Source organism: Doryrhamphus excisus, chromosome 22 (assembly GCF_030265055.1).
Source record: "Doryrhamphus excisus isolate RoL2022-K1 chromosome 22, RoL_Dexc_1.0, whole genome shotgun sequence".
In the NCBI taxonomy this organism is placed as follows: Eukaryota; Metazoa; Chordata; class Actinopteri; order Syngnathiformes; family Syngnathidae; genus Doryrhamphus; species Doryrhamphus excisus.
In genome coordinates this window covers 13099059-13114078 of record NC_080487.1, presented here as the reverse complement: position 1 = coordinate 13114078, position 15020 = coordinate 13099059, and the positions used below count along the sequence as shown (strand labels likewise).

General features: G+C 38.9%; 1 protein-coding gene across 5 annotated transcripts in view; it reads left to right on the top strand.

Annotated features, from left to right (window-relative positions):
- The window catches only part of LOC131109868 (zinc finger MIZ domain-containing protein 1-like), a 128878-nt gene that overhangs the window by 97625 nt on the left and 16233 nt on the right, over positions 1 to 15020 (top strand). Inside the window, exons 6-8 of one of the 5 annotated variants that reach the window (XM_058062314.1) lie at positions 96 to 209; positions 2852 to 2957; positions 10021 to 10056. In XM_058062314.1, the coding sequence (XP_057918297.1) occupies positions 96 to 209; positions 2852 to 2957; positions 10021 to 10056 (256 nt within the window). Of the gene's footprint in view, positions 1 to 95; positions 210 to 2851; positions 2958 to 7447; positions 7569 to 8488; positions 9005 to 10020; positions 10057 to 15020 lie in introns of those variants that run through there. The other 4 variants (XM_058062315.1, XM_058062319.1, XM_058062316.1 and 1 more) reach the window with 4 other exon arrangements.

Sequence of the window (15020 nt, the reverse complement as noted above, 5' to 3'; positions counted from 1 at the left end):
TTGGGTGGACAGCTTGTATTCACTGAATAGTAACTAACATTTGGTCCTACTGACTTTTTCAATCGTTTTTTCCCATTTTTTTTTCCCCTCTCCAGCACTTACAAAATCCAGCAAATTTCCAAACGGCAGCTACGGAGCTGTTGGACTGGTGCGGCGACCCCCGAGCCTTCCAACGCCCTTTCGAGCAAAGCCTGATGGGATGCCTCACGGTAAGCCACGAACCCGCCCCCAAAATATGGCCATTTGCATTCTTTAAAAAGTATTTAATTTGACATACTACTGCATTGTTTGCTCATACTTTGTAGTATTACATTTTAGAGCAGTGCTTCACCTTCAGCTGTGCATTAAGGATTAGCTTGAAAAGTATCCGCTGGAATTCAATTATATGCTTAACATATAGTATTAATATTTCTATTACCATTTCAACATTTTATTTTAGTTAGAAAAAAAACTCTCTAGTGTTCTTACGCACCACTAGATGGAGCCTACGCACCACCAGTGGGACTCGCACCACAGCTTGAGAATCAATGTCGATTATTGGCCTGTGGGACATTGCACAAATAAAATGACACTAAAACAAACAGCAAAAATGGGAAAAATTGATGAAAAAGTCATAATGTTAAGATAAAAAGCTATCATCCATGGGGTCACGGGCATGCTGGAGCCTATCCCAGCTGTCTTCCGGCGAGCCAGCCAATCACAGGGCACATATAGACAAACAATCTTTCACACTTTGAAGTCGCCACACTAAAAAAAAGTGTGATGTTTGGACGTAAAGTACAAGCTATACTCTAACTGTACTACAGTATATGGACGCTACCCGAGTTCTGGAAGTTTTTGGGAACTCTATTTTTTGTCAGTATTTATTTTGATCACACCTACTTAGTCGTTGACATTTTTTTTTTTTTGCAAACATCACAATCATATTTTGTGAGATTGTGAGTGATGGACAGTTTGCTTTACTAATGTCCATTTTGTGTTGAGCTATTTCCAAAAAAAATGAATTCATAAAATACATTTAAAATAGATAACTTCTATCTACCTGCAAGTAATTGTGATTATTGCGAATTAATTATGGGCAAATTGTGATTAATCGCGATTAAATATTTGAATCACGTGACAGCCCTAATAAACACATACACATGTAAAAACAGTGGTACATTTATACTGTACATGTATTTATATATTTTTACCGACTTTGGGTGAAGTTTTGGAGAATAACGAATATGCGGGAACCTACTCTATTTGTACCAACATTTAATTTGAGCTTTTTTTTTATTTTATTTTTGCTGTACTAGACTGGACTCCAATTACGAAACGGCTAACACCAACAAGAAGATTACCATTTCCTGTGTAGTTGATGGCGTTTATCGACGTGAAACCATCCTGTTCCATGTTGACGTCACTCTAAATCCTAAAAAAAAAAAAAGGGGGGGGGGGGGGGATATAAAGCCATTTGTGAAATTGCCTCTCATGTCAATTTCCTCACACCGCATGTTGCTTTTTAATACCGCGACGTTAGCATCAACTAGCATAGCCTTTTTATTTTGGGAAGGTTAATGTGGGAACTCTGCTGCAGACGACTGAATGCGTGTGTGTCAAAAAAAAGGCGCTTGTTTGGCGTATGGAACGCCACCGCAAACCCCCCTCTGGCTTGGGGACAATTGCGGTGCTAAATTTAGAAGCGAGTTTGAGGTGCTAATTACGTGTATATCTCCATCTTAATGGAGGGGATTGTTAGCGTAAATAAAAGGGTAGATATGCATATACTTTGTGTTGGTGCCGCGTCAGGACTGTGTTTATGTAAGATAATGAGACGGTGCCAGGAACCCGGGTTCAGCTGAGCTACTTTGGTCTTTCGGTGACTGAATGTGGCCTTCGAGGACTCTTTTGCGTCGCTTTGAGAGGACGATAGCGCCAGCGAATGAAAACTAGGTCTGACGAATAAAGTCACATGTCTGTGACCGATTAGAAGTAGGATATGCGATACGATATCAGTAGCGCTCCCCCTTAAACCGTCCTGTTAGCATGACAATCACTTGCCCTAATTTGCGCCTATGTTGCAGTCAAGGACCGCCGAACAATGTGGGAAATCTCAACTCTTTGATACAAACACTATCGCTTGAGTATACAGCAAACATGTGGTTTACTTATTGTGTATTATTACATATTTATAAGTTATTACAGACTTACATTATGTGCAAAAAACAGCTAGTCTTCTTGGACATGTAACATAGCGAAAAATGTCATAACTGAAATAATTAAAAAAAAAATTTTTTTACCAAAAGTAAGTGAATTTGCACGGCGGTGAATGTTGATTTGTTGTACAGTGATTATGTGCAAAAAAAAACAAGCTAGTTTTTTTGCACTTGTAGCATAGCGAAAAATAATTTCAATAATAATCATCATTTTTTGACCACATGTAGCATAGCGATTTAAAATTTTTTTTTTTTTTTTTTTTTTTTTAGCAAAACTCTGAATTAGCATAGCCATGAATGCTGAATCGACAATTTTCGGACAGCCACGGTTAAGTGTGTACAAAAGAACGGCTAATCTTCTTGTTGCACATGCAGCATAGCCAAGAATGTAATAATTGTAATGCGTGCTACAAAAGTGTACATAAACGATTTTTTTTTCAGAGGCGATTCACTGCTGCACATTTTTGTGCTGTAACGATGCTAAATATATAACGCGGAAAAATTGTCCATCACATCTTCATGACTTAAACTGACTCCAACTTAATCTTAAACTAGCTCTTCCGACCAAATATATAAATATAAATAAATAAATAAATATTTCGTAACATAAACAGTATTTTTAAATAACCAAAGGATACTGATTTTTTTTTCAGGTGGTCAGCCGTGTCGCCGCACAGCAAGGCTTCGACTTGGACCTGGGCTACCGACTCTTGGCGGTGTGCGCCGCCAATCGCGACAAGTTCACTCCAAAATCAGCGGGTAAGACAAAAGTTTTTTTTTTTTTTCTTCCCGGTTTGCCGCCGTACCCGGGTCCAAAGTCAGTGTATCAGATGTGATATGATGGGATGCGTCATGCTGGCGCTGTGAGGGATCATTTGGGTTGGTGTGGACCGGTTGGAGAAGCGTAATGAAGATGCTTGATGGGTAACAAGGATTTTGACTGTAGTTTGATTGGTGGTTTTCCTATTCCATGTGATTACTTATTGGGCCTCTGGAGCAGCGTCCTCCTACAAAGTCCCCAGACACTCTGCAGGGGCAGCCCCCCGCCCCAATAAGGGGGTTGTTAAGGCGCAAAGAAAGCGCTCTGTGGCAGCCAAGGAGATGGCCCTTAAACGACTCTCCCCCAGGGCCCCAGGGGCAGGACCTGTTCCCTGACATCCAGCAGGGCCGTTGCCCGGTGACCACAGAGGAGGGGGGAGGCGGGGAGGGGAGTCACATGACCGGGATCAAGCAAAGTTAGCTCTGCAAAAGCAACACTTGCAGAAGCTGGAGGGAAAGTTGGGTGTCTGGCATAGAATCCAGCTTTTTTTCTTTATCGACCAGGCAATTTTCCTCGTTTTGGGTGGAATCGGAGACGTTCGTTAGTGTTCAAAGTAGTTAAGCTACATGACTAGATTTTTCACACAAAAATGTCATCATTTAATTCAGGGGTGTCTAAAGGGCCTTTTGCAAATTTTAATTTTAAAACGTCAAAATATTAGGAGAATAAAGTTATAAAAATAACAAATATAAGTGGTCATTTTACTAGGAAAAAAAGTCAATTTACAAGCATAAAGTCATACTATTATGAGGGGAAATACAATTATTTTTTTTCAAAAGTCATAATATCACAACAAAGAATAAATGTGAAATTAGGCTGGGGGAACAAAAGTTATAGTATTACTAGAATCCTCGAAGTCTAAATATTTAAGATCAAAAAGTTGAAATATTAAAAAAAAAAAAACAACTTTTAATGCAGAAATGAGTGTAATGTAACAAAGCGCTTTGTCACACACACTTTGTCAAACATGAAAAATAATGTTATTTTAATAGCACATTAAAGAAAAATATATATATTTTAAGTTGCAGTATTATGAGAAACAAGCAAAACTAAATGAAATTGTAATTTTTTAAATTCAGTAGGGGAAAAAGTTCAAATATTATGGGAATAAAGTCAAAATATTATGGGAATAAAGTCAAAATACTATGGGAATAAAGTCAAAATATTTTGGGAATAAAGTCAAAATACTATGGGAATCAAGTCAAAATATTATGGGAATAAAGTCAAAATACTATGGGAATAAAGTCAAAATACTATGGGAATAAAGTCAAAATACTATGGGAATAAAGTCAAAATATTTTGGGAATAAAGTCAAAATACTACGGGAATAAAGTCAAAATATTATGGGAATAAAGTCAAAATACTATGGGAATAAAGTCTAAATATTATGGGAATAAAGTCAAAATACTATGGGAATAAAGTCAAAATACTATGGGAATAAAGTCAAAATATTTTGGGAATAAAGTCAAAATACTATGGGAATAAAGTCAAAATATTATGGGAATAAAGTCCAAATGTGACAAGAAGGAAGTTTGTAGAATTAATTAAAAAAACAACAAAAATGTCTGTCCCCCCCCCCACCAATATCCCAAAGCTGATATACATTTTTTGTACCCATATATATGTATATATAACTTCCTAGCATATCCACAGTAGTGATTAAACCGATTTCAGCATCTATTATAAATTCGCTCATTTGCAAAAAAGCTTAGCTGTGTGGAACGTATAGCGATGAACGTTAATTACGTTGAGAAAAAACGTTATGATCTCAAAATTGTGACAAATGTAGCTTTTTTTTTTTTAAAATATGTGAAGATCTATTTTTCCCTTGAATGGTGCTTAACAGTTGACAAGACAAGAAAAGGCCGCGGTGTAATTTAGTGACTTGAACAACCGATAGCTTCAATGGATGCACTCAGGAGGGGGGCGGCGGACAGGAATGGGGGTGGAGGGGGTTGATCTTGCAGATCTTTTTTTTTTTTTTTTGCCTTTGTGCAAGTGGCCCACAATGCACAGGGCTGGAAGGGGGAGGGGGGGCGATGGGAGGGACTTAGTAGTGACCTCTTTGTGAATGAGATTAGCCCATTCTATTAATCCGTGATTAGTAGGGGCGTTTTAGCGCGGGGCATACGCCATTGCACGTGGAGCTGTGGCGGAATCAAAGTGAGGAGGGGGTTCGCTCGTTCTTCTAGGATAACTCATCAAACCCCCCCCCAACGCCTTAGTAATATATCAGACTCCATAGAGATACAGCAAGAAAAAAAAAACTTAACTGCGGGTTTTCACTCCGTGGCTCAGATTGGTACATTCCCGATCATTTGCGCTCCAACAGGCTCTTGGAATTCCTCGCCACCAAAGGGTGAAAGGAGGCTACGGCAAAGCAGACAAAGTTATTCATCTGTGGAACAAACAAGCTTTTTCAGCAGATAATTAGTCGGGTAGGCCAGGTTTGTCTCCCAGCTGGTGTGTTTTTGCAACGCATGTAGCGTCGCCCGATGGTCACACGTCCTCGCATGATGGGGGGAAAACCTGGGAGAGTGAAAGTTCACCAACAAGGAGTCTTTTGTCAGCCGTGGTTGGTGCTGCGTCAGCTGTGTCGGGACGGTCCTGGTACAAAAAAATAATAAAAAATAAAATAAAGCACCCGATAAGAACGTCCAGACCATCACAACTGATAACACGTAGGCTTGAACCAAAGCAAGTCGCCATGTTGCGTAGCGGAAACCAAGGCCTGTTGCACTTTTGCTTCAACTGTCTATTTGGTAGGCTTTTAAAAGTCTGAGAGCAAATATTGTAATTAATTAGTGGATTAATTAGTCTCAATTGGCTTGATGATGAAAAAGGTTTTCATAGTTTTTTACGTTTTTATCGCATTTCATGTTTTTTTTTCAATTATTGTTTTAAATATTAAATGTTTCCAGTTGACATTTTTAAGAGTAAAATATTTGATAAATATTCTAATTTGAAAAATAAAATATTTAATTCAATATTTTTCTACATTGTAATAAAATATTTAAAATATTTTGTATTGTATTTTAATTAATTAAATAAAAAGAAAAACAATTTTTTTTTTACATTATTTAATATTTAATCATTTCAGGTTGCATTTGTTCTTAAATTGCTTGCCTGGGTAAATAAAGGTAAATAATAATATTTAAATAGTACTTAAAATGCTAAATTATTTAATAATCTATATTCTATATTTAATATATTAAATATTTAACATATTTAGCTTGTTTTTAGGGTTTTTTTTTGCCCTAAGACAAGCATTCATTTTTAGCGATAGTTTCTTTATTATTATCAACAACAGTTGTAATACTTCAGAAATATCCATGCTGTATGGGTTAGCTATTACTTCACATATTGGGATTTTTTTTAATGGATCTGTTAATTCATTAATCCTGTTTTATTATTTACGTTCATTTCTCATTCCAATTGCAAAAGTGCAAAAATGTCGAAAAAAGGAGTAAAATACAAATATAAAGTACATGGAAAAAACTCATTCAAAAATGCTGTTATGATATGTAGTATTCTACACTGGTCACTAGGTGGCGGTAATGTTACTTTAAGGTTGTGTGAGACGCATGTGAGCATCAGACTGGATTGCCGGAACAACAGGCTTTTATTGCAGGTTTGTTTTATATCACAACAGGCACAATAATTAGTTGATTAATTATGTTTACTGTATGAGGTATTACTATACGGATGTCACTTCATGTTTGCAGGGTTATAGTAATATTAAATAATATATATTAAGAATGCCGTAAACAGGTTTTCTATGTAGGGAATCATACTTGTCGGAAATGATTTTATCACGGTCAGGAAGTAGTCGGTGTATTACTATTGTTATTTTATAGTACTATATAGCTACACTTGACATGTTTTCAGGTTTTGTTGTTATTATTTACAATATGTTGTTTTGTATTGCTATACAATTAAATATAAAAGGTAAAAAAATATTCAAAATATGATCATTTCATGGTTGGGCATACGTATTTACCATTATTAGCAATAGCTACATGAGAGTTGTTTATATTATTAAGATCATTTTCAAATGTGTGCTCATCCAAAGAGCTCTAATTGGCCCCTCCTCCTCATCTTCCATGCATCAGGAAGCCACAACACTAAGCCGCCTCCTCCTCCTCCTCTTCCACCTCCCCCTTGCATGCTCCTTAATTACTATTTTGATGGATTAAGTGGCGTGTAAAGAACACAGTTTGGATTGATTATGCTTTTTTAATATATATACATCACGCCGGATATGTCCTTTTGCTGCTTTTCATTGATTTTGATGGAGTCTTGTGTTATTTGGCTGTGGACTCAGGCCAAGATCCAGGCCGTCTAGCACATTAGGCACCACCCCCTCTTTGCAAGTTTGAAATGTGAGCTGCCTTTTTTTTTTTTTTTTTTTTTACTCCCCTCCCCTCCTGTCTCCCTTCTGGCTGTGTGGCTCTGCTTCTGTGTGATGTGTGTATTGGGAGAGCAAGCAATGGATCACTAGACAGAAAACAGGAGATACATCAATAGCAGCTGCATACATACATACCGAGGTGAGGAGATAAGCATTTTGGTTCTCTTTACTCCCTTCTTGTCTTTTAACCCTTCCACTTCCTGCTAAATCATTTCTTACCCCCCACTCCCCTCCTCCTCACACATCTCCTGTGCTGGTTATGCCCCCCTCACCACCATCCCCCTGCGGTGGTGTTCTCGGGATTATTTCTTAGCCCGAGTGCATGGGAGCTGCTAGCACGTAGATAGACGGCGAGGAGCCCCATTAGCGCAACGGCTCCATCTGTGATTGGCTTTGCCGAGCGCGGCCATGAATAATTGATGTGCATTGTGCACAGGCCGTCACTGGACACGCCGGGAAGGAGAGAGAGGAGGCGCTGCTGCTGCCCGGGGAGGTGGGGGAAGAATGCTACACAGAGAGGAGAGCGAGGGGGGGGGGGCTTTAAAATAGCTGCTGGCTTCACTAGTGCAGAGATTAAGGCTCCCCCCCCACCTCTTCCGCCACCTCCCGTATCGCGCTTTTGTTCCGCTTTCATGATGGAGGAGTTAGCATAGCCGATGTTGGTCTTGTTTTATTTTATTTTACGCCTCAACGTAACATAACAGTCAACTTGGCGTTTTTCCTTTACGAGTCGTAGCACTACGACTGACTCCTCTTGGTTGGCGTTTTGTCAGTTTATTGGCATGGAGAACAAGCTAACAGCTAACAGCCGGAGCACAACATTAGCATTAGCTGTTAGCAAGATGTGTGGTTGTATGCTAACCTTATTTCATCCAGAAGCTGCGGCATTATTAGTCCACAGTCTTAACTTTTGCCCCCAGTCTCATCTTGGGTTAAAATCTCTCAGGAGAAGTAAATATAGTTTGTTACCATGGATGAGCAAAGTACATCGTTATCTGTATCTGTTTCCGTGTTTGGACTCGGGGTGGGCGGGGCATAAACCGGACGTGGTGGTGGTCTAACCGGAAAAGGGTGGGGCTAATGAAAAGTCTACTCTTTCATATACTATACTACTCATACTAAGTATTTGAGTATACAGTGTGTATCATCAGCTTAGTACGCACACTCAAATTACCCAGGATGCAACGCGACGTGACGTCATCACGAAAAAAAAAACGTTGGCCGAACACTGAGCAGCAGGATGGACTCAACGGCTGTGTCAAGCAGGATATATTGCGAGTTGGTTCACTTCTTGTTTTCAAAATAAAAGCGGTGATTTATCACTATGTTTTTTAAGGGGGTGTTTTATTTTGTGAAAATAACCAGAAGTGTATTGCTCACTTCGGCTAGCTTAAATTTTGCCAAATTCGTCTGAACAAAATAGTAAACAGTTGGTATTTCAACAAATAAATGACACACTCAGGATCTAAATGTCCACTTTATCACCTGTTTTAAAAAAAATCTCAATAAAGTTATGTATTTTAAAGAGTTTAGAGCTAAAGTGAAATCAGCTTCAGCCTGTGGATTTGGACTCAGGTAGGAGCGCAATGCATTGTGGGTTATTATGTGGGTTAGTATGCGGTTTCGAACACAGTCATAGTCATAGCTGGTAAAAACGCAGTATCCGTAACAAACAAGCTAGCAACTAAAATATGAATTTAGCATTAGCTAGTCGCCGGATTTGTGGTTGTATGCTAACCTTATCGCACCAGGAAGCTGTGGTATTACATTTCACAGTCTTGGATAAAAACCTACAAGTTAGCATTTGTTTGTTAGCATGTCCCAGTGTGGTTTTGGTATTTTTTTTCCCCACATGAAAAAGTGACCAAGAAGAGCTGTGTATTTGTTAGCGTAAACGGACGCAGAAGAGCTGGCAAAAATAATGCTAATGCTAAATCTTCTGTTGTTTGTTTGTTTGTTTGATAACATGTCCAGTTGTGATGGATGCGTTCAATTTGGTGTGGATTTTGCATTTTTTTTAACACGGAAAACTCGTCCCAAACTCTGACAAGACAACAGAACTTAAAACTAGCTGTAAATGTTGTATTCAGTGAGGCTCCATTTCCAGTTCTATGGTTATCATCGCACTCGACCATTTTGTCATCACCGCTACTCTTTTATTGGCGACGTCACCTGCAGAAAGGGGTGCCAAAAAGTGATCCCGCTATGATCCCTTCCACGGTTTGGGCTGCCAACAGCTGACTGGCACGTTTGACCCACTTGCCGTTGGCACAGAAGGGGTCAAAACGGCCTTGATTATCTTCTCTCGAGTCGCGCTGACCTACTTGAGGCGAGACTCCTGGCAGTTTAACACTTCCCGAAAACCCCTGCAGCCCCCCCGCTCACACACAGATACCTCCCAGTGGAGGAATTTAGCAGTTGTTGAGCTGCCATTTTGGTTTGAGGTTCTTCTAACGAAGCAACAGGTGTCTTTTTTTTTTTTTTTTCAACTTCCATTGTTGAATTGATGAATCAAATATTTATGATATAAAATATTGTGCAAAGTAGTGTTTTGTCCAGCCTAGTAAAAATGTAAAATTTGAACCCTACAGAAACCAACTGCTGCAGGAGGTGTCAGTCTGACTCAGGTACTGCTTGTGTGTCCCAGCGCAGGAGTATACTGTATATACTGTTTTATCATACGCATACTGGCTTCCCGTCATCGCCATTGCCACACCCCCACCCCCACCCCGCTTTCCTCTGTTCATATTTCTCAATGGTGGCTGCGCAAACATGTGGAATGATCATTTGGCTGCCGTGGTGTTGTTGTCTTTATTCTGCAGCGTGCAGCATGTCGCACCTGATGATGTTGTCGTCGTCGTCACCTCGTTTGCCTGCATCACCATTTCATCTGTCAAGCGTGGAAGCAAAATACTTTTTAAATGCAACGTATTTGCATTGAAGTACCTTTTCGTACTGTAGTCTAGCGCTGAAGATGCTCACAGAAGTGCGGTAAACACTCGCCGCCCGTAACATTAGGTACACCTGCACGTGCTAATAATCTTATAAAAATACTACAGTTTTGTTTTTTTTATTGGCACTGTCAGGGATGTAGTAATTCATTATTTTATTTTGTATTTTTTAATATATTTTTATTAAATTGCATTATGCTGAGGGTGTTAATTTTTTCCAGCCATACAAAAATATTACATTATTAGTTACATTATTGTAAAAGTTTTTTTTAATTTTTAATGCAATGTTTTATTGATTTTTTATTTATTATAATTATTTATTATTATTTATTTGATTTTTTCTATTATTATTGATTATTTATATTGTTATTTATACATATTTATAATTATAATAATTAAGGAAATATAATTAATATAATTACAATAATAATAATAATAATCAATAATATTATTATTTATACATATTATAATTATAATAATTAAGGAAATACAATTAATATATTTACAACAACAATAATAATAATAATAATAACAAATTATAATAAAATAAAATAAATATTATTATGATCAGTACCACTAATTATCGGACATCCATAATTATATTATTAAATAATAATCATTCTATATTCTAATTATTGCATATTATTCTTTTCCCCAGCTGAGACTAGGCATGGTCCGGGATATTCTGTCAGGATGATTACCTTGTCCAAAAATATCTCGGTTTGATGGTTTCACTTTATTATAACTAAAATGTGTTATTTTGAAATATCTTTATTGAAAAGAGAAACATAGTCAGTACAGCCAGCAAATGTCTTTCATGCCTTTTACTGGTGTCAGGTTTGGGCAAAATGTCAACGTCCGTGTTTTTGTGGCACTATCAGGCAGAGGCTGGCAGCAGGCTTCCACAGCGGTGCGCAAACATCGGGCTTGTGGAGGCGCGCTCCAGCTGAAAACCTCTTGTGACCGTTTGTTGATGAGTAAATGCATGACGGAACAAACACTTCCTCGCGTGGGGATTTACGATGCATACAAAAACCCCAAAAAAGTATTTTTCGCTAGTTTTATTCACTTTATATGGACTTATGTCAGGCGCAAAATGCGATGGAACAGTGAGAAATAGTAGTGAGTGCTACCTTTTTAATTTTGCCATTATTTCCGTCTTATTTTTAGCGGCTTATGCGAGTGAAATACTCGCACTGTCCGGCCCTGATAGCCACCACTCAATGCTAACAAGGCAGCTAACAACACCTGTGCTACGTATGGCAACACAGCACAGTGGTTCCAACACATTGAAGCCCAGTTTTGAGTATTATTTCCACGTAAAGACATATCGTAGAAACTGTATTTATTATGTTTATTTGAACCCCTAAAGTGGTTTAAATCCCCACTTGATTGTATTTATATCGAGAAATATCCAATAACAACATCGGTTTTCAGCTTCATTGTTACCGTTTGGCCGCAGTGTAGCTCATGAGGAAGCCTCTAATTCCAAATCCCGAGCACTTGCACATATGGAAGCCTCTAATGAGCCTGGAGGGGTGCCAGGCCCTGTCCAAGACCCTCTGCTGAGTCCTGCCCCCCCCCTCCCTCCCTCCCTTGGCGCAACTGTAAGAAGGTCTCAGGTGACTCAGACACTCGCCTTTGAACCCACCGTGACACCGCCGTGGCACCACTGGTCCAGCACCCTGAGGTGGGCACCAGGCTGGGGCACATCTGCTGTATCTTCTAGATAATTAGGATCACCGGTAGACCGCAGCTCTTATTTCTATCTTTGCGATCCACTTCACGATTTTGCTGACTACTTCAAAATACTCCATTAAATACTAGATTAAACTCACTGTCGTCACAACAAAGCCTTTATTGTGGTTATAATAAACAAAAATACAAATGCTGCATTTAGGTGTACTCGGAAATCCCAGAAAATAAACTCAAAATATGTGAATTCAACTGAAGTTACGTAGTGTCTTTGAATGCAACCCCATTTTGCTCATACTAACACGGTTAAAGTGTGAACAACTTCAAATGTTCTGCTACTATTAAACTATTAACTAGTGATTAAAATATAGAGTTAATTTGGAGCTGTTAATAATCTAATAATCATGTAACTAACCGTAATCTCTTAATAACCAGTTAATAATCTTTCTTCTAAATATAGTAAAAATGGGCATACACACATAGTTGCAATGGTGATTAATTGTGATTAATTACTTTGAAAGCTGGGATTAATCTGATTAAAATATGACTAGTAAAATCGAGAAATTGTGCACTCACGCTTAAATTGGAGGACTCTATACTCTTGTACCTGTATTGCAGTATTAAGTATTAAGACACGTAGTATTTGTGTAGTAGCCATCCTTTCAGGTGCTCACAGAGCTGAAGTCTCGCGAGATTTGATCGGTTGGAATGACGGATTTTTCGGAATCAATTTTCCCATCGGAAACAAAACTTTGTAGCCGTCATTCAAGTTTAAAAAGAAGTTGAGCTAGCTTGGACAGTAATGTGCGGAATTCATGTCCCTTGTGTTCTATGGTTGTCATAACACTTTTGTTGGTACTGCTATGTTTTGGTATTAGACACAGAAAAAAAGCACAAGAAGAAGCAAAACAAAGTTGATTGATGTTTCCCTTATATGACCACATTTTAACTCATTTTTGGGAGGATTTTTTTTTTATTTTATTTTATTTTTTTACCAACAAAACTGACCTATGTTCAAGTATGCATGCGATTATGCAATATATTTTTATCCATATTGTGTCATGACAGGTTTCCTACATTGTTGTTTACATTCATACTATATATAACATATGGTAAAATATATCCACAACAGTAGCTTCATCTATAAGACATATTGTACTGAGCTGCCTGGACAGTGACACACGGGGGGCCTTTTTCCTTGCGTTATATGGCCATCATCACAGTTTTTGCATAGCATGTTGCTAGTCGTTAGCATACAGTATGATGAGATTAGACGTGAAGATGCATGAATGTTTGCTTCCAATCAGCTTACAGTAGGAGCTGGAAGTACAGTAACAGATTGGTGTGTGGGGGGGGGTGTTTGACTAGGAATTATTTCTCAACGGGGGGTGCAAAATGCTATAGATGTGTATTGGAGTCGTGGGTGGGAAGCAAAACAAATAGATATTTTACTCAATATGTATGGAAAGAAAGAGAGAGAGAGTGTGTATGATTTATTAGTGTGTTAGTCCGGGGGGGGGGGGGGGGGGGGTGTGGCATCCCTCACATCTTCTACATCTCTGGTAGAAGATCTGCTTCTCGCATACGTTGAAGAATGGACATTTTCAGTTCATCAGGAGCTGTTATAATCACGTTTTAGTCTTTTCACAGCCCTAATATTTAGATGTAATCGTATGGTTTATGACCCCCACCGCTAAATATCCAACCCCCCTACGGCCACATATGGTTCAGCCCTCTTTGTGGCCTAAATCCAAGCATCCACCTCCCTTTTTTTTTTGTCCTTTTTGGGTCCATGTGTCCAGCAGGAGGCTGCCTTTAAGCTGCCCTAAAAGCCAGCCAGCCAGCCAGCCAGCAAGTCTGGCTTCCCCCGCCAGGCAACAAGTCTAAGTAGCTATTGACAGAACTCCAACATCCCCATCGGAAGAAAAAAACTGCAAAAAGACAAACATGAGGTGCAGACAGGAGGCTGTTGTCTGAGAGCTGCTAGCGTCCAATCGCCATTCATAACCGCACGCTCATTCATGCTGTTTTTTTTAAAATAATATTATTTTGCTGCAAAAACCCAATATTTTCTCTCTAGACTACCACAATCCTTGTAGACCTCTTCATGCATAAATCAATCAAGGGTATGTCTGGACCCCTTCCAGCTCCAGCAGGAAAAATCAAGCAATATTGAATTTTATCCAATACCAGACTAAGGGCGGCAAGGAATCGGGGCGCTGCAGCCAAGTGGGAACTGTGGAGTAAATCCATGGATCCTCTTAGGTGCTACCCAGTAACCGGGGGCGCTTCTTCTTTTAATTGACTCCCAATAGAAAGCAAAGACGGGGACGCCCAGTGGAGGATTTGTGTAACCACTGGAGGTGCGTGTTTGTCTCCTGGCCAAGATGGGACAATGCCGAGCAGAGACAAGGGAGCAGGTGTCCATTAGATAGTGAACTGGGGGAGTTGGGTTGTGGATGGGGGGGGTCATGAAAAAGCTTTTTAGCATCTGTTTCATCTGCTACCTCCCTTGTCTACTCTGCGCCAATACATAGACAAGACAAAAAAACACATAAAAACCTTATTATTGCAATTTATAATATGATTATTTCAAGTTGTTGTAACTCCTCTACTCCTGAAGAGCTGCGCGCACAACTTTCTCACACAACTATAATGTTGCGCAACATCACCACAAAATTTTAAAATGACCGGGAAGCTCAAATGAGTAAAATATTAGCAAAATTGCTTGAAAAACATGGCCGCCGTTAAGTTAAATGTTTATTAAAAGGCTTCAGAATATGTGTAATGACAATGAAACATGTTTTTGATATCATGCCATTCACATTTTTAACTTAGCTTTTATACATTTTAAGACATTTTTAGTTTTTGTGTTACTACCCCAACCTTCTATCAGTGGGTCAAAAATGACCCGGTCAGGTTGTTTGTAATGACATTTTTTTATC